This window comes from Anabas testudineus, chromosome 2 (genome assembly GCF_900324465.2).
Source record: "Anabas testudineus chromosome 2, fAnaTes1.2, whole genome shotgun sequence".
NCBI classification, from domain to species: domain Eukaryota; kingdom Metazoa; phylum Chordata; class Actinopteri; order Anabantiformes; family Anabantidae; genus Anabas; species Anabas testudineus.
In genome coordinates, this window is record NC_046611.1 from 11167934 (window position 1) to 11194798 (window position 26865).

The window sequence follows — 26865 nt, forward strand, 5'->3', positions numbered from 1 at the left end:
ATGCAGTGAGTGAAGCTCTGTCTGAGTGGACACTTGAGCTCAGAGCAGGCTGAACTAATGACAGGCCACGAGAAACTCCCCGGTTTCTTTTATGGGTCTTTTTGTGGGAGCTGATAACCCTCGCATTACTGAATTTCACAGCATAGTCTGAATCTGAATGAGGAGCAGTGCACAGTGGTCCAGAAAGTGACATAGTGTATGTCATTACCCACTGACTGAGTCTGAAGTTCATTAATCTGTTTGGAGGTGTTATAACCTCTGTCACATCAAATGTCTGAAGTTGACAAGGGTGTTCATGTATTTTCCCTCTAACTATACGACATGTAGGAAGATAGTTTTGGTTATGGCAGCGTTTTTAAATGGTTCTTTAAACAGTTTTCAGTCCAACTCTGTCATGTGTCCTACAGCTCAGTGAGTCTTCTCCCACTTCTTCTTTTTGGGATCTGTGGATGATCTCAGCCTTCAGAGCTGATGACAGTTTAAAGAAAGTCTTTGACGCACTTCAGGGCCTTCACTAATCAGTCATTTCTACTCTTCTTCTCTATTCTGATTTCTGGTTTACCTCAACAGCATTTGTTCTGTTTTCATCACCTTCACAATGTTTGGCTGCACTTTTATCAGGGATTGTGAGGAATTTCTATTGCTGTAAATAAAGATAGTTTTAGACCTTCTGTAAACTCACATCTGATCATTATAGTGACTTATGAGTTTGTTCATGTATTCATGGATTCACCACAATACAAAGATGTAACAAGACTTCATTCTAACATGACATTCATTGTAGATAAAGGACCTGTGGGAGCGTCTTGTTTCCATGCTGTGTCTTTGTTTTTTAGGACTTGAGGCTGAAGAGGTGGGCCCGCCGCTAACTGTTGTGACGCTGTTGGGAAACTTCCAGTGATCTGTGATGCAAAGTGCTGAGGTGGAAAACATGGTAAGTCCTTAACAAATGAGAGAAGAACCAAGCTCAACATCAGTAGAGAGAGTAATCCACAGAGCTAAAGAGTGAAGCACTCTGGGAAAACATCCTCCTCCTGAGCCAAGGAGCAGTGACCTATCAGTTTCTGTTTATTGTTGTTGCTGCCATTCTGCTTCAGGGCGACGAGCTCTACAAATGTAGACGACATATCTGTGATTAATAGTGTAGCTCAAAATGTCTCATCTCTGTCCACCTACTGGAGGGATGTTAGTACTGCATTATCAAATGAATAATTTATGTATTATACATAATCCATGGAAACTGTTTTTAAGTTATTTGACGCTCACTGTGGCTTAAAGTTCTTCAGCCACGTTACATCTGCATCAGGACCAACAAGACTCATTCTGATTTGTCAGTTAAGCAGCACTGGACAGTGGTGCCATCCAGGAGTTAGACCGTCCCTCTACGCTGCTGCAGAACAAAGAAGGTTCACTCTACAAGATGGTGCAACAGATGGGCCCAGCTAAAGTAGCAGCTCTGCTGGAGTCAGTCAGCCAGACAGGTCATGAGACACGTCTGACGATGTTCTTGTCTTTAAAATATGCACTTAGCCAACAGGACATGAGAGCAGGATTTTAAAGGACCAGTAAGGGACCAGGATGTCTGCAGACTCCTGATGTAAGTACACCTGAGGCCTCCAGTCATACTCAAGAACACGGTGCATTTGCCTGCATTTGTTTATAGGGAAGATACGTTTATTTGTCAGCAGTTCTGATCAGTATACACAGTTTCAGTTCTGCTTTTTGTTGTGTGGACAGCTGCTGTTCAGGTCAAATCATTTAACACATAACAAGCCTATAAGGTTCAGAGCACTTCAGATGGATGAGTTGTAGGAGGCCGTTTCCTGACATTCATGAATTGCGTAAACATTTTATTTGCGTAAAGAAAAACTATTTTGATCCAAAAGACAAAGTTACACACTTGATTTAACAGATTAACAAAGTGCTAGTTGAAGCAAAAAGATATAAACGGGACAGATAATCAGGATACATCAGAAACCTGAACAACAAAGTGTCATAATTAATAAACACATTCCACCTCAGTCGTAGCAGCTGCGTTCACACTGCCTCTTTCCTCCATGTAAACTAAAGTCAGTGGAGCAACACAATTGTACAGTAAAACCTCAGTTTATATCAAACAGTACATTTCAAGACACACAAAACAGATTTTGACTGAGGTGTCATTTGTTGGATTTGGTCATAGTTTAACTCGTTCAACAAAGCTGTTGCTGTACAAAACAAAGGCAACTTTGGATTGAATAAAGTCTAATTCTGGTACAAAGTGCTGCAAACCTGAAATAAGGCACAGTTTGTTTAAAAGCTAACGTCTCCAAGGCACCGACAAACTGAGCAGCAACTGGACATAAGATAAATATAAGGCACTGAAAATAAATAGTCCGTTTTTACAGCAGGGACTTTCAAGCTGCATTAGCTTAAAGGAAACGTAATGTGCATTTATTTGTGTCAGTCGTTCCAGACCAGAGCCTCTGTCAGTCCACTCTGTCCACAGTATCCTCACCAGCCGACGTCGATGAGGCCAACCGTGCGTCACGCCAGCACAGGCACTTTCTGGAGTTTTCCAGCAAAGCAGTGAGTCGGAGCCTCACAGAGCCGTCTCGAAGATGACCAAGTTCCCGTCTGCCGTTTCCACGTGTCCATTTGATATGTTGGAACGGCTTCTGTTGTCGTAAGCCTGAGGACACAGTTTACAAATGTTAACGTTACACCAAGGTTCAAACTGTGTTTTTATCACAGTAATAAAGAAATGTACATTTTAGAATAAGCAGAAAGCGTTTGAGAGTCCAAGTCACCTGTTTAGCCATCTGCAGTAGAGTAGCCGCCTCCTGTTTACCTGTCTGCTGCACCATTTTAGAAAAGATACCACCTGGATCTTGAAGCAGTGTGTAAGGTTCATCATAGGCGTGGATTTTCCCTGCATCAAGAACCTGAAGACAAAATGATATATTAATACTGTTTGTTTGAGGTTTGCGATACACACTCCCAACAGTTGGGAGCATGTGAATAACATCTGCCATCACAAAGCTACTACTGGAGCGCGGTCAATTTGCTGACGTCACTGTGAGGTGAGACAAAGCAACTAACGAGCAGTAACAGTATTTAAATGTCAGGTGAGTGAAATGGATAATCTAACACACAGGACGTCAGAATGAAGTGATCGTACAGGAAAATAAATATCACTTAAAGGTGAATTGTTTAAAATCTAGTGGCAGATTGTGATATTTTAAAACTCTCTCTTTCTGAGTGTGTCTGCGAGTGCACAGAAAAGCAATATGTCAAGTGATGATGTCACTGTTGGCTGTGGTCTGAGGTGAACTTGAGTGTAGATAAGTCAAACATGGAAGATCAGAGCTTCCATTTAAGACAGAATGTTGTTGTCAGCATTATAGTGGTGTTTGGTTTGTCCACTGTAGGCCGCTGTAGAAACGTTATCAGGAGAGTCTCTGACCTGCTGCTAATTCAATAATGAGATTTGTGCACAGACAGGACTGAGCTGAACTTAGAGGCCCAGGTTCATCCGAATGCTAAATAATAAAATCAGTACAACATCCTAATAAACTGGCAGCTCTCTACATCCAGACGTGTGCTATCTGTGTGCACATCTATTAAGTAAAGTGAGATTTTTCACCTGCACAGTACAAACCGCATTCTCACAATGAGCCAGTAACAGCAGCACTCACCAGAATCCTGTCACTGTCTATGATAGTGTTGAGACGATGAGCGATGGTGAGCACAGTGCAGTCTCTGAACTTGTCCCGTATGGTTTTCTGGATCAGCTCGTCTGTCCTGTGCACACAAACACACACGGCACATGGACAAATGCACTTTCCTGCCCCAGCTGAATGACTCAAGGGTTTGATAAGATAAAATGTTGGTGTTCAAGTAGAGTACACAACATTCATTTGAGCAAAACAGTTTCCCTGTACAGGTAGGAATACACAGTACTAGTACACGTTATTCTATGTACAACTGCTGTAAGTGAGCGATACCTGGGGTCCACGTTGGCTGTCGCCTCGTCGATGATGAGGATGCGGTTCTTCCTCAGGATGGCTCTGGCCAGACAGACCAGCTGTCTCTGACCCACACTGAAGTTGGAACCCGACTCGGCCAAAACTGTTTCCAATTTAGTGGGGAGCTCCTCCACCACAGATTTGAGCTGCACCTGCAGACAAGGAGACAGAGAAATGCCACAAAAGTAAGTACTACTAAAAAATATTAAGACCTCTCTTTAACGTTTGAATCTGACATTTCAAAATAGTCTTTCATATTAAAGAGAAAACAGATCTGTACAAAGTCATGTAAACAAACTGCAAAAATGAAATTCACGCTTTAAACTATTGTATAATAAAGTATAAATCTACCTACAACATTTTTTATGGGAAATGTTAAATGCTACAAAGCCATATTTAATGACAACTTTAAAGTGGGTGGATACGGTTTCTAAGCGCACTCTGTGCAGCATGATGTCAGCACAGACAGAATTTGAACCGAATACTGTTCTTCCTTAGAGCTGGAACTGACACCAACAGCCTGAGCTAATAAACGGAGTACGACTACCATTGGAAAGTGCCTTGAGAGGATTAAGCACTATATCAGTAAACTGAATTGAATTGAAGAACTGGCTGCACTGGTGTGTGTGTGTGTGTGTGTGTGTCTGTCTGTCACTGACCTCTTGCAGAGCGTTCCACAGTTCCTCATCTGTGTGCTGGTTAAAAGGGTCCAGGTTCTTCCTCATGGAACCAGTAAACAGCACCGGGTCCTTAAAAACAAGAGGGAGCACAGGTCATAAATAGGAAAATAAATACCACCAGCTTATTTTCAAAGTTTCAGGTCCTGTGGTTGACTCCAGTCCATCTACTTCAGATAGTTAGACGACAACCCTGCTAGTGTCTGCAGTTTACATGGTTGGAGGACAAGTGTGAAGTTTGGTGACTGTGGCTCAGTGATTTTTGAAGGTCATTGTCAAAAGCAAAGATTGAAATAAGTAGGAGACAAACTGGCTGAATAGCTCAAGGAGTTAGATGATGAGTTCACAGTTGATTGGATGTGGGTTCAATCCCCATAAAAGGGGTCCATGAATTTTGTAGGTTGGTCTCCAAAGCGAAGACTGAAATGTGCATGAGAGAGCAAATCCCAGTGTGAAGGGGACTTGGTGGCGTGGTCTGGGTTGTTCGTGTCCGTAAGGCGTCGCTGATGCAGGCCTGGTTCCAATCCTGCCCATTGCCAGTTCCTGGAGCAGCAAAAGAAACCCTACTTGCAGTGGTAGTGGTGGGGGTCTGGGAGGGCCGTGTCCTGCTTGGGCTCCCCTGGGAGTTGGATGGTGGGGGTTATGCCACAGTGAACTGTGGGTGTTTTAGTGAAATGTTGATGCATGTCTTCATTTACACAGTTAAACTATACATGCAAAGTTATTTTCTACCAGCGTTTGTAACATAACCCACTGGGAGCCAGGGGAGGACACAGACCAGTTCAGAAGCTGTCAGTCACTCAAAATGATCTGTGGTGGTGATGATGATGCTGCTCACTATTATTATAGTTGTTGTTGTTAGTCCTCTTTGTCCCCAGTGGGATATAATTTGTCAAACAAATATTTTAACAGTGAGATCACAATAAATGATGAGACTCAGTAGCAAATGCAGTGCTAAGTAACTAATCTCTCAATAAACCAAATGTTTATGGCTGTCACACAGTTGACCTACACCTCCCTCTCTCACAGTATCACTGAATTATCACAGTGAGTTTGTTGTTTGAACATTAGTGGTCTGTTATTTACATGAATTCAGTTCTTTCCTCTCTGACAACACAATTCAATTCAATTTTATTTATATAGCGCCAAATCACAACAGAAGTCATCTCAAGGCACTTTACAGTGTTTCAAGTTTAAGACCTTACAGAGTGTAACTGTATAAAAAATGATATAGAAAACCCAACAATCCCATTTGAGCAAGCTTTAAGCAACAGTGGAGACGAAAGACTCCCTTTAGAGGAAGAAACCCCCAGCAGAACCAGGCTCATAGTGGGCGGCCATCTGCCTCGACCGGTTGGGGTGAGTTGAAAGAGGAGAGAGAAAAGAACAGCAGGCAACAAAAAAACAACAACAAGCAGCAAAAACACTGGGCAGGTCAACTGGATTCTGAAGATGTATAGCTCCAAGGCCAAGGATACCTGCAGAGGAGAACAGAGAGAGAGGGAGACGGACAGAGAGGAGAAAGAACAACTACGGGGGAGAGAAGACACAAAGTTAATGACATGCAATGGTGGCATTTGAATGGAGAGAGGAGAAAGGAGAGGAGCTCAGTGTGAGGTTCCCCAGCAGACTAACCTATAGCAGCATAACTACCTGATCCATCTCTAACTATAAGCTTTATCAAAAAGTCTAGTCTTAAATGTAGAGAGGGTGTCTGTCTCCTGAAACTGAACTGGGAACTGGTTCCACAGGGGCACCTAAAGCAACGCTGCCACCTCAGGACTGAGCAAAACAACTTTGCTTTTCACATTAATAAGAGGAGCTGACACTGTGAGGCAAGTTCAGCTTCTGGCTACCTGAGGAATGATGGACATCTTCTGACGCAGGTCGTGGAGGCCGATCTCTGAGGTCAACACACCGTCGATGTAGATCTTTCCCTGAGGCTCTGCCAGGCGGAACAGAGCCGACACCAGGGAGCTTTTCCCAGCACCTGTTCTCCCCACAATCCCAACCTGACACATGAGAAACAAGAGATCAATAAGCAGCTCAGGTTTGACGTCATGTCGAACAAACAGGATTCGTTGCTGGGAAAACAAACAGGTCTGACCTTCTCTTGTGGTCTGAACATTGCTTTCAGGTCCTGCAGCACCAGCGGCCCTTCAGAGCTGTAGGAGAAACTGACCTGGTCAAAGGTCACCAGGCCTTTGCTCGGCCAGTTAGGAGGAGGGCGCTTGTGAGTTTCCCAGGGTGCTTCACTCTCCAGTTCAGTGTACTCCACCACTCTCTCCACAGATGTCATCTGAAGACAGAAGCAATGCACTAATGCTACATAAAGGTAGTAATTCAATTAGGCTGCAGAGTGTGATATATGACATGTATCTTACCATGTTCTCCACCTCTGCGCTCTGTCTGACACCCCACTGGAACATCCCCATCAGCGTGACGGAGTAGGTCAGAGCCAAACCGACAGAGCCAGCATCCAACTCTAAACGGAACCAAAGGAAAAAAGAAAATGTTTTATGGTACAGTTCAGCTGTCGTCTCTCCCTCTGCACATTGAAGTTAATGTAGCTCCTTCTGGTGGTGATATTAGTAAAATCCTGAGGTGGTCAGCAGTGAAAAAGACCATGATTAATACTGAATCAATTAAACTTACGATCTCTGAGCAGCAGGCAGCCAAAAGTGGTGATGGTAACAAAGATGGAGCAGATGCCGTCGAGGCGCACAGCGAACCAGCGAGATGTGGTCAGAAACAGGAACCAGGCCTCTGTTTGGGATGACTCAGTGTTATCGACAGTGGTGAAACATCTGAATGATCAGTTATGAATTGAAAAGTTGATGACAAGAACCTGAGTGCAGGTCCTGATGTGCGTCAAAAGTTTTCTGGAACCTCTCCTCGGCGCCGAAGGCTCGGATCGTCCACAGACCCTGAAGAGATGAAGAAAGGTGGGAGAAGACGGGACTGCGAGCTGCAGGAAAGATGGAGGCAGAGGAGACGTGTCAAAGTCACTAAGGGTTTGATGGTTTACAAATAGTATTCAGAAAGTCTTTTACTATGTGGATTAATACACAGATTAGGTCAGTGCAGGATGCTCACTGGTGGACTCGAGGCGTTTGATGTCTCTGGAAGTCTGCAGGAAGTAGCGGCGCAGGTACATGAAGAAGAGGAGGAGGGGCACCACGGGGATGAGAATCCAGGGAATCACTGAGGCTGCTACAGCGATGACCCCGAGAATCTGCAGGAACACCTGCTCACACGACAAACAGAACCATATTTACTTCTGTCCCGTCTTTGTTTTGTGTTTTAATATCTCTTATGCAGCGACTGTCTAAATGACTTCTGAGTAGTCTGAATTCACCAGTTCTCCAGCTTCAGTGTGGAGTGTGTTTAATACGAGATCTTTACTCACCTGAATGAAGTCCACAAAAGTCCACGGCATGTTGGAATCCAGCTGTCCAATGTCCTTTGAAAATCTGTTTAAAACTCTTCCTGAGGTGAGAAAGTAGAGAAATGTCATCACATAATCAAATAAATAACTCAAGCTCACAGTGGTTTGTTTTGGGTAAATGTAAAGACAACATTTATCTGCTCACCAATTGGGTTGATGTCAAAGAAGCGCACAGGTGTTTTGATTATGGAGTTGAACATGCGGTTGTGCAGGGACTGTGCGCACCTCACCAGCACGTTGAACAGGACCATATTCCGGATAAAGCCAAAGACGATGGTGGCTGCAGTTAAACCTGTAAAAACAAACAGCAGAAAATTCTTCTTTTTGCCACTGAAGTACCACCGAGAACATTCACAGAGTAAATAACAACATGTTTTCACATTACCTCCATAAATTCCCAGGTAGAAATCTAAATCCAGCTGTTGTGTGACATTCTGTCCGTCCTGAATGACGGTGCTGTTGATGTTGCTGTCTAGTTTCCCCTGCTCGTCGGCCCTGATCAGCCACGACATTAGAAAAGTGTCAGTCAGTACAAAAGTATAAACAGATTAATACAGATTATATTTTTCCATGTGTTTCTCATACTCACCAAAAAGCCAGCCACCAGTCCTGCATGATGTACGCGACCTACAAGAGAAAGAGCCGTGTCACTATTTGACATCTGGACAGGGCGCAGCACAATGCTGAGACATTTTTATCTACTGAAGTAAAACTTCCCATTCTGTTTTACTAATGCCCCACAGCGGCATCTTAATACCTGAGCCAGGAGGTTGATCAGTATGACTATGATCAGGAACACGATGTTGGCTCCAGCTCTAAGGTATTTCATGTATAGACCCACTCCGATGTTTCCCTGAGCACGACTCTCCTCTACCACCATATGTACCGGCTCTGCCTGTCCACACAAAACATAATAAAATGATGTAAACAAAAGCACATGTAGAACAAAACAGTTTAAACTGAAGGAAAAGAGAAACATTGCTGTGTGTATTCTATGCACAAAATTCCAGCAAAATTCACTAGAGTCAAGTCTCTCCCTTTCCTCGTGTTTTTAAGTGGGAGGGACAAAGGTGCAAGGAGAACACGCAGGTAAGGAAGAAGAAATTGCATGGTGCATGTCATCTCCAGCACGTCTGCGAGGCTAAATGGAGGAGAGATCAGGTACTAACCGGTAACTGCTCTCCATCTTTGACTGAGTGCACAGAGGATGTATGAGAGAGCACTGAATTCTGGGAGAGAGTCCTGCTTCTGGCAACGATCGAGGAGCCTTGAGGAGGCTGCTGCTGCTGCTCCTCCTCCTCTTCCTTCTTCAGCAGGGATGTGAAGTCCACTCCAGACCGCTGCAGCTCTGTGTACGTCCCCTTTGCTACCATGTGACCCTGACACACACACACACACACACACACGTTCTCTGCATGTTCTTTTGACATTATAAATAATGTTTTACTTTACAGTATTATTTTACTGTGTACGGCCACCAACCTCTTTCAGAACCAGAATCTCGTCTGCTGCCTTCAGGTACTGCAGCTGGTGGGTGACCAGGATACGAGGCTTGTTCTTCAACAGGCCACAGATACACCTGTAACACAAACATACATAGAAAGCTTCAGCTTGTATTAATTATGAAGTACAAACTTAATTTACAGAAAAGTTTCTTAAAAATGCAAAAAATAAAAAGTTAGATCTGTGATTTTAAATTTGTTAATTAAGATTTCAGAGGACAGGAGACAGATCTGGACTGCAGGCAGGTCAGTCAAGAACACACATAAAGCCACATTTCAGATTCCTTACATAAGAGACTTTCAAGTCACATTTCTTGATGCAGCTATATCGCTTATATTTATCTCTGTAGCATGATGATTGAAGGTCACACACATACAGAGGTTTAAACTGAATTATAGAGAAAATCAAACAAAAACCCACTTTCTCAAATAAATTAACTGTATCTCTGCGTGCCTTCTAATTCCCTTTGCACAGCTGTTATGTAATGGTTTGTGAAACTGTGATCCAGAAGGAAGAGTAACAGGAAAAGTGGGGTCGGGTTAATTTGTCTGCCTGACAGTGGCAGCACCGCACCTCTTCCTGGCTTAGTTCTAACTGTTCTTGGTCTTTGTCTGATCTTGCTCAAGTTGCATTTAGTTGTAGTTCCAACACAGCCACAACAACCATATTCACTGATATTGTTCTCTCAGTGTAAACTATATGGGAGAAAACAAAGTAACAAGGTTACACCATGTACAGTAATTCTCCCTCCTTCTTTTTCCAGGAACTTTCTCCTGCTGTGATCTGACATCAATGGCTTTCCGCTGCAGCTTTGAAGGACTCTTCCAGGGCGTGTTGAACAGAATGTTCCAGTATTTTTACTATTTGGTTCACCAAAAAAAAAAAAAAAGAAAGAAAAAAAGAAAAAGAAAACACAAACAAGAGATCCTTCATGCTGTGGCTCAACAGCGAGTGAGACTTTAACCTGCTGCAAAATGACAACACGTAGATGCACGGACGGAATGCAACCACCAGACTTGTCAAACAGGACGAATCACATATAAAGAGTCTGTGCCTAAATATTCTGCAAGTCACTCAACTCAACATCACTCACTGTTCAAAGAGGTGTCTCCCGACCTCGGCATCCACTGCACTTAAAGGATCATCCAGCAGGTAGATGTCTGCATTCTGATACACAGCCCTGAACACACAAACACACAGTTAGCATCAACTAAGAGCATGTAGCTACTGCACCATGTGAAATGTTTCACTCATTGGTTTTCTCAGTTGCATTTTTAATGTGTGTTTATCGGGATCTGCATCATATGGATAGTGTGTTCTTCTATTTAGAAATTAAGATCTCTGTACCCTGCTCCTCCTCTCTGCTAGCATAACATGAACAAGCTGTCAGCAGTCAAAATGCAATCAAGTACAGTGCTACAGTGTACAAGTGTAATGTTGAATTGATGGACTATGTGTAAACTTGTGTTCTTTAGTTCCACCTTCCTGTAATACAGATTTTATGGTTTGTGAATGAATTATCTGTTTGTTGAATAAAACTTATGTGGTTTCCTTTAAAACGTCTATGAAACACTGTGTCTGTTGTGGACTGTGCTCGTACCTCGCCAGGTTGACGCGAGCCTTCTGTCCCCCGCTGAGCGTGGCTCCTCTGTCTCCGATCAGTGTCAGGTCTCCGTCTGGGAGCAGTTCCAAGTCCTGCATAAAAGGAGAAAACAGTATTCTTTAATGTTCATAATGTCAGCCACACAGTAAGATGATGATCAACCCAATGAAGAGAAGCCTCATACTCTTTTTCTCAACACATTTAAAGATGCCATCTTGGGCTTTGAGAAATTGCTACGACATTTTACAGCCGTAATTCAGTAATCTACTAACTGGCAGATTAATCAATAAACTCATTTATTGTTCTCACATTTCATCTCATTTCCAAACTGGATCAATCTTGACAGTTGTATCAGCTGTTTTTTTTCCTCTCTCCATTTTTTTATTTGAAGTGTTTGTTTTGCAAACAATCAGGAAACTCAAGTGTCTGTGTCCAATAAAACAGGTTTCTCCGGTAGAAATCTCAACATCTAAGGTTCAGATCATTTCCGCAGGAGGGTAAATCATTACAGAATGTCACAAACTGACAGAGTCAGCATGTAGCTGATGTGCACATTATGTAACTGTATAATAAAGTTAGATGTGGTTGATGGTGCAGATAACTCAAATGTTTTAATGACAGGGAGTGTGTGTGTGTGTGTGTGACCCAACTTTATGATGAGTCAGTAAAAGGTGTCTAGCGAGTTTTTTTTGTTTGTTTTTTTTTATTGGTTTTTGAACTCGGTCACAGGACTTTTCTTGCCAGATTAGCTGCAAACATAGTTCAGCCTCTGCTGTTTTAGACCAATCAGACAATGATCGGACGATCAAGTGAACAGTTCTCAACCATACAAATAAAGCAATGAATCATACTGTCGAACATTATTCAATTCAGACTCAGAGGATTAAATCTTGCACTTTGAGATTTCCAGCCTCCTAAACTAAAACCCTGATGATCAAAGAAAGACCACAACTCGCGTCAGTCCCCCTCTTTGTGTCACACCGCTGCTCAGATAAAGTCAGTCTCCAGGAAAGATAAAGCGGCCGACTAAGGCTTTTTTATTCGTGGAGGACTGAACGAACAGCAATTAGGGAGCTTGTTTTTAGAGCTTTTAAACTAGCACTGAGAGGAAAAAATGTCTTTTCAGGTCCTTCAATTAATGAAAATCCAAATCAATAGTTTATAGCTGGAGTAGATAAGATCTCGAACTGTATGACACACTTCTAAAACTACAAACCTTTTTCCAAATCTTCACATTATCAGCTCATATTCATATTAACAATCACATCACTCTATTAACAAGACCACCTTTTATGACTACTGCCAAGGTGCTGAGTGTCGCCTGTGTGTCTCAGACAGGCTCCTGCTGCTGCCAGCTGCTCTCCATGAGGAAAAACATCACTCCTGTCTACACAGGAAGTCACCGGATTGATTCAGCGTCAAACACAAATCCTGTTTTATTATTCAGCATCATCCTGGACTCACAAACCACCACAGCCCCCATCTACCCATAAACTCCAATATTGTGTATTCATACTCTGCACTGGTCCATGTACAGACCGGCAACAAATCAATGATGACGAAACACCGGCCTCTTTACTGTTGCAACACACCGTCATATTATTGCAACAGCAGGTGGAAGAAGAAGTCTCTCAAAACGGGATTAGTGGGTTAGTCAGCAAACCTTGAAGTTAACCCTGTAACAGTTTTCTGTCTCCAAAGACAGATGTGAAAAAAATATTAATTTCTTTTTACAGGATCCTATTGTGCAGTTTCAGACCACTGGGATCAGCTGCAGCAGCCAATCAGCAACAAGCATATGACACTTAAGTGAAAGACTTCTGTGAGGGATGGTCTCATGTTTCCTTGCCTATCTTTCCTCAAACATCGGTCCTCAGAACAGAAGAAGAGGCTTCGGGACGTCCTTCAACATGAAAGAGTGGAATAATTTCCACTACAGGTGAAGAAATTAATTAAGGGATGTATACTCAGAGTGCATGTCCCTGACTGAGCTGCCTGCAGTCCAGGGCTGTCTCCTATTAAAAATGTCTGGTGCATTATGAAGAGGAGAATCGGACAACATCGACCACAGACTGCTGAGCACCACAAGTCTGGTTTCCAACAAGACAACAACTTTTTTTGTGTGAAATAAAAGTGAATAAAAAGAAACTCACCCTCTTTAGAGCACAGGCTTTGATGACTCTCTCATACTTCTGTATGTCGAGCTCTTTTCCAAACAGGATGTTACTGCGGATGGTTCCTGGGTACACCCAGGGCTGCTGGGCGGCATAGGTCAGCTGACCCTTCACCTTCAGCACCCCTTTTTCATTAGGCAGTTCTCCAAGGATGGAGCTCAGCAGAGAAGACTGGACAAACATGCAGGAAAAAGAAAAAAGGATATGATGTGAAGGAAAATTTGACACAAACCATTTGAACTGCTTCACATAACAAGTTTTCTCAGACAAAGTGTCTACTGCAAACTAGCTGCCCTCAGGCTAAAATGATGAAATGAGTAGATAACTGACCTTTCCAGCTCCCACTGGTCCAATTACAGCCAACAACTTATTGGAATTGACAGAGAGCGAGATGTTCTGCAGGGTTGGAGCATCCAGATTCTGCAGGGGTACAATACATATTTAAACGCTGAGTTCAAGAACTGATGCATTTGTGTTCTGAAACACTGAGAATTCAGTTTACATTATGTAAAGTGTAGCATGAAGCAGTTTCCTACCTTGTCCCAATAGCAGATTAGGTCCTGGATCTCTATGGAGGCGTCCTTGTCCTCCTGGGGGACTGCTGTGCTGCTTTTTGTGATTTCGTCAAGCATCAAGAACTCCTTCACAATAAAAAACATCCTTTCTAAGGTCACAAAAATTTCAACAATCATATACAGGGTGCTGCGGTGAGAAATCAAGTAACGTTTCACAACTGCAGATTTAGCAGGATTAAAGAGACATTCCAAGCTGATCCTTTGTGAGAAGAATAAAACAGAGGTGGAGGAGACTTTTCTGAGACAGACATTCAAGGAATTATTTTCAAGGAAGACAGTATCCTTAAACATCCACTGAATTTCAAGTAAAAATAATGTTCTAGTTAGTTTGTTCTTTTTCTTCCTCACAGACTTAATAAAGAGCAGGAAGTCTTAACTTACATTGCCTCTTTATTTCTGTCACAGTGCAGCTGCCGTGATGACACATCACCGACAGTTGTTGAATGGTTTGGCTCCTTTAATGTGATGACTGACTGCTGCTTTTGTTATAATTTGATGATTCCGGACAACAAACTTGAAGCTCATCAGTGTCAAACTACATGTATTATACTGTATATAAATTACACTACAGAGTTTGGTGTATCCAGCTTGGAACACTATGAGCTGGACAAGGATTCGACTATGTTTTGAGTATGTGTGAGGCTCACTGAGAGAGCCTACCAGTGTAGATTTGAAAACTGTACATTACGCTACCTGAATCCTGCGGATGCTGACACGACTCTCAAACAGCTTCTCGATGGCACTGGGGAAGAACAACGTGACGGTGAGTCGCACAGACGTGTAGAGTGACACCGTCACAAACACACGACTGGCTGAGATGGTATTTCCCAGGAGGACATAGACGGTGAACGTGATGAAGATGATGATCTTGCTGGCACAGAAGAAGGACGCCATGTTGAGACCTCGTAGATAGGAGCTCTTCATGATCTTGGAGATCTCTTTTCTATAACAACAAAGTTTAAACAATGACTTAAAACTTGAAAATCTAAAAATGTCTTTATTAGAAGCATAATTCTACTAAGAATTTGATTTAATGCCCAAATAAAGTCCTGATCCAGGCCAGCAGCAGTCAAGACTGGCAGTAGAGACAAATGGCAGGAGAAGTTTAATAGCTGCCTGCCACACTGGATAAATGTGTTGGAATAATGGGAGATAGATAAGACAGATGAGTCTATCTCCACCAAACTCTTCTCCTCCTTCTTTGACCTTTTTCATTACAATGGCACAGCTTGTGTACACAGCGCAAAGCTGCTGGTTGCTTGCTTTGGTAGACGTTGGGAAGAGTTGGTTGTTTAATGACACCAATTGAGGGTGAGTAAACTTAACTCCAGGTTACACTTTATCTACCCATGCCCGATGAAAGTTTAGCTTATGTTTCCAAAAGATCTTTGGGAAAGACTGAAAGAGACTGAATGTGAAATTTTGCTGTTAATGTAAATCTCCATATGTCACATGTATGGTTATATATCTGTATAGTATAAAGAAAGAATGAAGCCTCCCCCACACAATGATCAATTGAACAACAACAAACCACAGACATCATATTTAATGTTCTGTAACCTGTTCTGACACAAATATCCATTTCTTGAGATCTTTGAACATTTGTTGGTGGAAATTCAGCCACATGAACATTTTACCTGTTACTGTAGCGGTTGTCTCTCATTACTAATTAGTCTACAGACTGCTAATCACACACCAAAGACGATGCCCCGTTGAGAGCAGTGGGTGTGCTTCAAAACCCCACCAGCACACCACTGACTGGGTGTGGTTTCCACTCTATTTCAGTCTGGCACACAACACGGAGCATGCTATTTACAGCCATGTTAATGTTGTTAATGTTTCTAAGACCAGATTGAAAGGTCACAAGCATTATTACAAATATTGTTTTGAGTTTCCTCTATGTTTAATCTACAAAAAGTTGGTAGAGTTAAGCAATCTGTCAGGACAGGTGGCAACGAGAAACCTCTAAATTGTTGTTCAATATTTCACCATGAGTCATGAAAACTATAAAATGAACACTACCTGCCAAATTGTACAGATTTGGTTTGTGAGTCTTTAGATACACAGTTTGAAACATCCAATCTTACAGGAAAAAAAAAGGTTTTTATGTTTTTACCTTCTGACCTCAGAGACCAGGGCAGCAAATGATTTCTCCCAGGCGTACATCTTGATTATTCTCATTCCAGACACCACTTCATTCATTGTGCGGATTCTGCTGTCAGTCAGAACTGCTGTCTTACTCCTGTTGAGAAGAATTCAACATTTGTTCATATAAAAAATAATAATAATACAGAAATACTGTAATTGACATGCAGAAACAGAAACCAAAATGTCCAGTGAAGGTTGTGAAGATTCAGCCTGGCCACAACATATAGACCAATATTGTGACTCAGTGTGTGTGTGTGTTACCTGAACTTAGAAAAAAGCCTTCCAAACATGGTTTGCAAGGGCATTAGGAACATGAGGACCACCATCCCTGCCAAGCACGATGGACCTATCTCCGCCCACAATAGCCCCACAACCGCTGCGGCCTGCAGGGGCCCCACCCACAGGAAATGCAGGAAGATAGTCACCTATTAAAGAGAATTTGAGAATTCAACAACATTAAAACACACTGATGATGTGAGTGTGCTCCAGCTTCTCTGGAAAAAAAACAGCTGTGTAGTCATCTTTCAACAGAGACGTTAAAAAAGACCTTAATCCAAAGCAGCATGGTGTAATTAACAGCCCACTGCCACAACACAAAAAGTCCTCAAGAAACCTGAGTTTTCACAGCAGGCTCTGACTCAGTTATTAAAATGAAACTGAACACTCCAAGGAAGAAAAACTGGGTTTGGTAACACAAAAGCTCAGAGAATTATCAAGCATGAACCTCACGCAAGGAAAAGCGCTGCCAGCTTTTTTCCAGAATGAATGCAGTCGGGGGAAGTGCTGATGTGAACCGCAGTTAACTCACACACACAAATACGTCACACCCAACAAACCACTATACCTGTCAGCTACTGTGCGATCAAGTCGAGAAATTCAACACTGCGTGAGAGGTGACATGCAAATTTGGTTCAAACACATTCCTGAGGTTTACCATTAAGTAGAACAGACTACCCTCCCTTCATCACATTACATGATGGAGATGACCGAGTTCTGCTGAGATTGTATCATCCGAGTGGTATGATACTTACAGTAGTGCATTATGGGTGATGATGGTAACTATTCACTATTTATTTTTATTTTACCATGCTAGAAGTGAGGCTCCATCACTTCAAAGAAGTTCTGAAAAATAAATAATATAATAATAAATACAATTGTGTACTATTAAATTTAATTCCATATTCCAACCAATTTCATTAATTACCAGGTAATTATATCAAAATGCAAAAATAATTGCAGTAATTATTATGTAATTAGCTGCAGCAGCAGCAGCACCCAATATTGTTACCCAATATTGAAATACACAGTCAAACACTAACTTTATGGTAATTTATTTAATTTTATTATTTAATTTAACTACTTCAGTTGCACTTTATGTCACCATCTTTTGCTTAAACTGTAATAAAAAAGTATGATGTTTTATACTAGGGTGAATTTAAAGACAGTACAGACTGTAAGTCAACTATGTTTTGAAAAGCTGCAGTGTTAAAAAAAACACAAAAAACAAAAAAAACAAAATGGAGGCATCAACCAAATCAGATTTGGAGGGAACAAAACATTTACACCTCTATTTGAAACATAGTGATGTACGCAAGGTTCTGTTGTGAAGTGGTTATGGGAGAATTGTTTATATGAAAGGATGGTAAAGGGAGAGGAGAATAGTATTCTAACATTTGTTGACGCTTTGACAAAAAAAGAGCAGCATGTTTGTGCCTTTATGTTCTAAAAACCTTAATCTTCACATACTTCATCAAACCTGTTGACATCATTGGAAAGGAGGTTGACAATTTGGCCTGTAGTGGTCTTTCCCATGGCTGAACTGCTGAGACGCAGAGCCTGGAGAAAAAAAACAAAAAGACAGGAATGAACCTCAGTAAAGGAACGTCAACTAAAAACACCCCATTTTAAACATGACACTGTCCACCTAGCGTGACCCGTGTTAAATCATTTTCCAGTAGCCTCACACATAAAAGTACAAAAGGTTATGTGGATTATTTTTGGTAGAGCAACCCCATTCAAAAGCCTGATATTAATCTTCTAATTTTTATCCTGCTTTTGTGCCTTTCTTCCAGTTATTGCTATTAAAGGATTACATGACGGGCTGGAATGCAGCAATGACCTTTGGTGACCTTGATATGAAATTGCCAGTAACAATTATCTCTCCTACTGACCTTGTTGTAAATCATGTGACACATGGCCACTCGGATCTTCATGCCCGCTCTCTGGACGTGGTAGAAGTAGAGGTGATGTAGCACTGCCAGGCCAATAGTGCAGAGAGACAAGGCAGCTGCGTAGCCGAGGGTCTCGTATAAAGCCGTCATGTTATTAGGGTCATAACTCTCAAAGTACTGGATCATCTTCCCCAAGATGACCGGCCCGACCACTTTAATTGCCTCCTGATGTGCGGGAAAGGAAACGAAGAAGGGTCAGCATCACGACTCGCTTATTAAAGGGCAGACGATTACGTTCAAAGTTCTGAATTAATGACTGATGATGATTCACACAGCATGTTCTGATCATAATCTGTTAGACAGGACAGTGCGTTTCCACAGACTGACCTCAATGAAGGTAAAGAATCCCAGCACTGCGTATGGTTTCCAGTAGCACTTGATGATGGCTTTGATTAGTCTTGATTTCCGCATGTCTTTTGTAGCCGTCTGGACCTCATGATCCCAGTACCTGTCAGGTAAAGATGCCAGGTTACTCCACATACAGTATTTTCCTGTGTAATAAGAGGCCGAGCCTTGCATCCAGATGAGTCAGGACTTGTCTGTGAGTCAGAGATCAGATGATTGCATAATAAAGAGAGAATTCCCTTTCACTTACATTACCTGTGATAAAACACAGGTAACTGCCAGGCCAATAGTACAGAGAGACAAGGCAGCTGCGTAGCCGAAGGTTGAACAAACCGTCTATCATCAGTTCTAATGGGTTTGTAGGTGAGAAGCTCTTAGTGGCAACTTGAAGTGACAAAATATTTCTTCCATGTCCAGTGTAAACACTTGAAAATCACTGAAAAATCTGCCTGCGAGTCACTGTGGCAATATGTGCATCACTCAGTACTTTCTTACCTCTCAACTTTGCCTCAGAGACTTATTTCTCACTAAAAATAAATATATTTCATTTTTAAACCGAATTATTGAAATGCAGTGAAGTTGCAGTTTAAACGCATGTGTCCACAGTTCTTTTTTAATGTTATGCAAAGTTTCTGCATGTGATCAGGGGGACGTTTGAGCCAGATGTAATAAAAAAACCCTGCAGGCAAGATAAAGGATTGATGAGAATAAGACCACACATGAAGTGACGCTGACTTTAAACGTTGACCTGCAAAACAAAAGTTAGTCCAAGTGAACAATTGTGTCAAATTTGAAGAAAAATTCCCTCAAGGTCTTTTTGAGATATTATGTTCACTATAATGGGATGGACGAACATTCGTCCCATTCTAATGAACTAAGATTTGGCACGTTCTTAAGCCAGCATTAGAGATGTAAACAGTGGATTCGTCAGGGACTATTTTCAGCTGTGGATTACCTTGGATTAAGATCAATAAGGCCTATACTGCTAAAAGGATTGACTGTTTAGTTCTTTTTATTGGGTCTTTGTACAAAAAAATATAGAATATTACCAGAGTTGACCTTTAGTAAGCAGAAAGTCCTTCCTGATATAAAATCAAGGTTTATCTGCAATAACCAGTAAAGGAATGACTCTGTAACTGCTACATAAACAAATAAACAGACTTTGAACACTAGTAAAACATCTATAAACATTTTATTTCACTGCAGTGCAGCCAGCATGAGAAAACTTAAATCTTTACTCAACTCTTTCCAACATTGTGAAGAAGCATCAACTAACAAATATTGACTCATGACTAACAGAGCTGAAAATGTTAACAGGATTTCATGCTCATTCGGCCACTGCTAAATTCAAATTTCAGTGTCAATTTAATGGACGATAACATCACGTAACATTTTTGCATTCTCTTTACAGAAAAGCGGCAACAGAACAACAAGCGTAAAACAACCCAATAATCAGTTGCTGTGTGTTAAATTCAGTGCCAGGATCTTGAAACATCTGCATAAATAACAGGACAGAAAGGCAATATTGACTCAGCAGTGTTTGTTTTTTGTGGATTGTTACTGATTTGGGTGTTTGTGTTTGTAAACCAACATAAACGTTAATGTTTGTGCACATGTTGTAAAACATTGTACTGCATGTATCAGGTTCAATTTAATTTCTAAATAATGCAACTTATTATATATATATTTATAATAACTTTCAAATTGCATAAGCTGCTGCTGCATGTGTGCTGTTGTCTTGCTTCCTTGTTTTATTGTCTTATTTTGTCTATAAAGGGTTCTACCAGACCAATAAGACATCGTCAAAGAGTTTCCAACTCTACAGACCATTTTGAAAGCCACACACCAGATGTTTGCAGAAGCCGGTAAAAAGTGCCTTGATGTTGCCAGGTAAACAAGTTTTTTCTCCCCCAAGTCCTCTTGTAGTTCACTTATAGACTGTCCAGTTTCAGTTCAGGGCCTCTATAAATGCAGGGTTGACATATGCTCAAATATTTATTTCTTTTATTTATTTAGTCAACTATTCTTCTAGACTATGCCCTGCTTGGACACTTAAAAGTGAGATCAGTCCTGTTTGATTTAATTATCCCTGAGCATATGCAAGGCCCCTAAATTCAAGCCAGAACCAATGCCAAGAACACAAGGAGGTCCAATGAACCCAGTATAGACCTTTACATTAAACTGTGGTGACGCACAGATTAGTTTAAAATAATTTCTAAAGCTTTGAGTGTCACCAGGAGCCCGGGGACTCAAATATTGTGAAATGGAAGAAATTTTAAATCACTAGGACTTTTCTTTGGGTTGGTCAGAATGAGTAACCAGACGAGAAGGAAGGTGATCAGGGAGGTAAACATGACCTCAACAGTTACTCTAACACAGATTCTGAAAGCCTCTGTAGAGACGAGAGAACCTGCTCCAAAGAGATACTCTATCAATCAGACCTTTATGGTAGAGTGAAAGGAAGGAAGCCAAATTACATTTAACCCTTAGATTAGACTTTATTATTTATTATTATCTGGTCATATGAGATACAATTTAACTATTGGGCTGACCTCCAAGCATTATGTCTGGAGGGCACCACATACTGCTTATCGTCTCTATGTACCATCTCTACATTAAAGCATGGTGGTGGCAGCGTCATGTTATGGGGGGCTTCTCAGCAGCAAGGACGGGGACAGTGGGCAGAGTTCAAGGAAGGAAGAATTCAGTCAAATACAGAGACATTACAGAAAAAACACAACAATGACCTGAAGCAAACAATCAGGACTGGGATGGCTCCAGGATGAGACTCTAAACCTGAGTGGCCCAGCGAGTCAAGACTTAAACCCAAAACAAAAGATCAGCTCTGATAGAGCTTGAGAAGATCTGACCAGTAAAATAAACCACACCAAGAAGACTCAAAGCTGTAACGGATGCCTGGTCCAGGCAGGTGGTGACAACCCTGAGCCTGGTTCTGCTGCAGGTGTATATGTTTTTCATATCATTCTGTAATATCTTAAATAAGGCTATGTATTGTTATGAATCTGGCAATACAATATGCGTCATGATACAAGTGTTATAATTGTAAAATTATAAATTACAAATCTAAAACTACCACTCCAAACTTTAAAAACTAAAATCATAAACTGGGACTCCATTAACAAAAACTTAATATGAAGTATAAATGTACTTAGTGAACAGATCTGATGTAAATCTGATAAAATGGCTAAAATAAAACTGTACTTGTGATAGTTTACTGCGGTAGTCATTCATGTGATGATAAGTAATTACAAAGACCCCTGTACCTCTGCAGGTCTTCTCCTAGTCTCTCTGACTTGTCTTCTGCGAGCACTTCGTACATGTCATCTTCCTCCAGCCTGCGTTTGTATCCAGTGCGAAACAAAGGATTGAGCCACCTGAAGGAGAAACAATGACAGGATTGAATAGGAGGGAGACACAACCAGACGAGTCTTCATAACTTTACTTCATGGTGTACTTCTACTTCAACATGGTGCAACGCTAAACACCATAAACCACACATACTGTATACAGTACAGCTGTTAACACTTAGTGATAGCATGAATGTGAGAAAACAAACAATCTGGTGTCACTTAAAGATGTTTAAATATCAAGAGACATGATTGTGGTGAACCAGCAGCTCATGATCTGATGGGCTGGAGCCCAACAGTACACTTGGTGTCCACATGTCCAACTTTCCCATCACACTTAAGTATCCAAAGCAAATGATTCAACCGGAAACAAGCACTATGTAAACACACAGAACCGTGAATCCACTTTTTAAACCTTCCGTGAACTCGTCTGTAAACCCAGTTACCTTCTTACTAACAGTGAATGGCAGCACTTCCTGGCAGCTTTCACTTTACTCTGAACCTAAGAGTGGGCTCATTTCACTACAGAGTCAAATTAAAAAATAAGTATTTTAACCTTAAACTAGCCCTGACACCGAGTCAGCTAACCTTAGCTAGCGATAACATCCGTTCTGACAACTTACCAGAAAAATATCTTGGATAAGAGGCTCGCAGTCGCTGCCGGGTTGGTTTTGGCATCCTTGCTGACTTTCTCCATGGCAGCCCGAACTCACTCGAACCCGTCCAACTTTTCCCCTTCTTTTATAAAAGTGCTGCTCCCGGCTAAGTAGCGTCACTTCGGAGCCCGCACATGTTACGAGCAGCTCGGTACCCCGTCCTCCGGCGAGCTAGCAGCGCACACGAAAGAGCTTATTTAAACGAGGCCCCGCCCACAAGCACACGATTGGATGAAAACGAACCCGGCACCGTGTGATTGGCTGCCCTCCCTTGTCTCCAGTCACACGATTGGTTAAGGATTATATCAGCGCACACGATTGGCTGTTGCTTTCAGCGTGAACTAATTAAAGTCAAGTTTACCTTAATTATTAAATCTTAATTCATTTGGAGGAGTAATAGTTGGATTAAGTTGACTGTGTAAATCATTGGTTTTATATCTAAAAAATGTTTTCATGTGCAGCCTGTTAAGTGTGAGAGTTAATTGATTTCAACGTGGTCTTTTAATGAGCTTGTTGATAAGAAGTTTCTTTATGCTGTGTCTTATTTTAAACTTAATGATCAAAACAACCCAAAGTGAAATTCTCTTCATGTTGTAATTCATATTCAGCAATTTTACTGCAGTGTTCAGTGGAGTACAACACTGTCCCTCTGAACCGTCCAAACGAGAGTGTCAGCAAATATCCTGAGGTGGCTTCGTGAACTTTTACAGGGGTTTTATGTAAAATGTCATGTGACCAACAAATCCAGTCTTTCAATCTACACTGTAATATTCATGTGTACTCTAAACTAAACCAGCACAAGCTGTCTCCTTCTGCCGCCTCTTAATGAAGTTAAACATTTATTCAAACTTTTGCACATAAACATGCAACATCCTGAAGTTAAATATCAACCATGACATTGGACGATGAGTGTGAAACACACTTTCTGGCCAACTCAGTGACTGACACCTTGATTATATCACATCACTACGTCATTCTTCTACTGAAATACTTAAGAACATGACAACATGATACATCAGGTTTCTTCTTGATGACTGACTTAAGACTTTTACCAGCAAATGAGTCTACTATACTTTGAATTCACAAATACATGTATTCACAATGGATGCTAACTATCCACTAGATCGACAAGAAATGATGCAGTGTCATAATGCCTCTGTCATCTTCAGAGAATCAGTAACCACTACAAACTCTGATCAGACTGTGATCTTGTTGCCTAATTATGGGGAAACATTAGCTAAACAGAACAAATAAGTGTTAGTTATGACCTGTTACCTTTGCCTTGTACCGTTAGATGTAGCCTGCAGATGACTTCACTAAATTATTTTGATACTAAAAAAAACTTAGGACTGTCTGCAAAGCATCTTGAGATCTTTTATTGTAATAAGTAGTTAAGATTCTCACTCTTGATTTTAATACACATTAAGGATAAAAAGGTAGATGCTTAAACTGAGTAGCACAGTGACGTGTGATGATGTAATTATATATTATACAATCAAGGTGTTTGTCACTGAGTTGCCCAGAAAGTGTGTTTCACACTCATTGTCCAATGTCATGGTTGATATTTAACTTCAGGATGTTGCGTGTTTATGTGCAAAGGTTTAAATAAATGTTCAACTTCATTAAGAGGCGTCAGAAGGAGACAGCTTGTGCTGGTTTAGTTTAGAGTACACATAAATATCACAGTTGTTACAGTCCTACAAAGACCTCTGACCTTGAGTCTTGAAAGGTACAAAGATTGGATTTGTTGGTATCATGACAATATGCCTGACTTTACATAAAATCCCTGTGAAAGCTCAATAAATTTAAAGACAATCCACTTTTTAACCGTGAACTCGTGTGCAAACCCAGTTACCTTCTTACTGACAGTCAATGGCAGCTGTTCACGACAGCTTTCACTTTACTCTGAACCCACTTCACTACAGGGTCAAATGAAAAATTTGAAAAATAATTTTTTTTTAAACTGGATTTGGATATATGATGATGTTACACAATTATGTTCACACTGTGATTTCACCTTTGACAAATTCTGGATCAGGGCACGTGTTGAAATGGAAAAAGGCAGAATGATCCTCTCACAGCAGCTGCCGCCGCTGGATCCTCTCGAGTATCTTCTGTGAAATAAAATGTATTTAATGTGGTTAGTTATGTCGTACACAGTAACCTGAGTGTCGATGCGTTTCGACTGGGTTGTTACATCCAAAGATGAACTATGTGAGAGCTGTAGTCCTAGTTTTTACCTGTAACCACAATCCTCATCCTTTGTGGACCAAAGATCATTTGACTGGTTAAGCTAATATTTTGTCATGACATGTAATATTTTTATTTAATGACCATGTGAATTATTTTGCTGCACTGCCAAATAATTTACATATTATGTGATTAGTATGGTTGAAGTAGAATAAACGTTGACACAGTATGGATGAACTGTAAATAACAAGCAAACTGATTAAAGTGATGTTTTCCATGTTATTGAGGTGCCGTCATATGGAGCTTCAGCAGTTCTTGTTGTACCCATAGAGGAGACACACACAACCAGTTTTAATTAGCCGTAATTTTTTTGAGAAGTCACCTTTGCTAGTTAAAAATAAGCAAGGAAGTGGTTAAATTTAACTTCCCTCTGTGTGCGTGACTTTCTGCGATCTAGAACTACTCAGCAAAATCTCAAATGCTCCTTCTCTGTCTGTAACAGACACACACACATGCTTTTGAACATGTACAGTCAAGCAGGCAAACTGTTTTTTGTTGCATGATAAAGTAAATATGTCACTAGTGATAAGAGGAATTCTAATGTGCCAGTGTTGACTTGGAAAAAACCTAAGAGAGTTGGACAGTTTTCTAATCACAATCTGTCCACAGCAAAGGAAATAAATGTTTTAAAAAAACAAGTTAGGTTTTGTTTGCTTGATTTGTCCCTTTCTGGCCCCTTACACAAACACACAGACTCATGATGTCCACACACACAGTGGATATCCTATAAATAAAGGGCAGGCTGTACTGTGGTTGACAGATGCCCTCTGACACACTACAGGTGTTTCCTGCACTGACATAAAAGACCTAGGAGAGAATGGAGGGCCCGAAACACCTTCCTCCCCACCCATATTCTTCCATTTCAATGTTCAAGGAAACCTTCAAAGAAATCCAGTCACGTGTAACCAAGGCATACTTGATCTGACGCTGGCAGTGTAATGATAACAGGCTGGGGCAGCCCTGGCCCTCACACCTCACACATTATCTTCGTGTTGATGTTTAGCTAGCGCCGACTGGGAAAAGGGCTGAAGGAGAAAAGCCAGCAGGAGATTATTACAGGCAGCCGAAAGCCCAGTAACATTCAACTGTGGGGGATCAACAGTGCTTTTCCATTCTGTTGCAGCTGAGTGGGACTGAAAGCCGTTTCTCCCTCCAGTGGCTGAGCCTTAGATTTGTGCAGCATGTCTTTATGAGGAAATATCTGAATACACTAACAGGTGACGAGGAACAGTTCAGTTTTACTTGTCTAAACAACAACAAGAAACAGAAGGGTCGAGATGACTTAGACTGACCTCCCCCTTAAAATTCAGCTTCCATAGTCCCATGTCTAACACCACATGATGCACTGAGAGAACTAACTATCCTACTAACTACGATCCAAGCACACAGCACACTAAGGCTGCAACAAGTGTCTAATGTTTTTCCATGTGCCAAATGCATTTTGGTAATGCAAAACAAATAGTTAGATTTTTTTTTTCTTTATCCTGACAAAGATTTCCTGGTTAAATAAAGGTTTGATATAGGTGATAATGATTTCACAGGATGTGTTGACTCATAAAGCTTTTATCCAAACACACTAGGTAATAAAAGAAAAGAGGTCACCAGAGGCTGTAGTCTATAAACGTTACAGTATGAAAAAGGGCAGAGTGAGTTACTTAGTATTTTTAAAATGTCCACGTTTCACAACCAGTCATCAGGTAAAATTCCTGCTTATGCCATTAACAATTAGCCTTTTCCTACACACAATGAGGAGGTTAAGCTCATCAGAGTATGATATTGATGGACCTAATGCGATATCCTCAGACAGGTTAACACTGATAACAACATGTTCCAGCTGCTTCCCTTTCATTAGCAGGTTTACAGGATTAGAGCCTGTTATG

The 26865-nt window shown here is 41.2% G+C and overlaps 1 protein-coding gene across 1 annotated transcript; it reads right to left on the minus strand.

Annotated features, from left to right (window-relative positions):
* Positions 1 to 1652: 1652 nt before the first annotated feature.
* Positions 1653 to 22906, minus strand: abcc4 (ATP-binding cassette, sub-family C (CFTR/MRP), member 4). The gene is made up of 31 exons (XM_026361921.1): positions 22703 to 22906; positions 21996 to 22106; positions 18694 to 18814; positions 18307 to 18531; positions 17882 to 17971; positions 16397 to 16560; positions 16104 to 16229; positions 14681 to 14930; positions 13949 to 14053; positions 13743 to 13832; positions 13392 to 13583; positions 11236 to 11330; positions 10729 to 10815; positions 9615 to 9711; positions 9302 to 9511; positions 8890 to 9027; positions 8722 to 8759; positions 8518 to 8627; positions 8278 to 8424; positions 8094 to 8173; positions 7781 to 7931; positions 7533 to 7652; positions 7340 to 7450; positions 7069 to 7169; positions 6792 to 6983; positions 6541 to 6696; positions 4667 to 4756; positions 3987 to 4159; positions 3678 to 3783; positions 2790 to 2924; positions 1653 to 2671 (listed from the first exon to the last, which is right to left on the minus strand). Exons 1-31 carry the CDS (start codon positions 22774 to 22776, stop codon positions 2582 to 2584), a joined length of 3975 nt encoding a protein of 1324 aa, XP_026217706.1. The 5' UTR covers positions 22777 to 22906; the 3' UTR covers positions 1653 to 2581.
* Positions 22907 to 26865: the final 3959 nt, after the last annotated feature.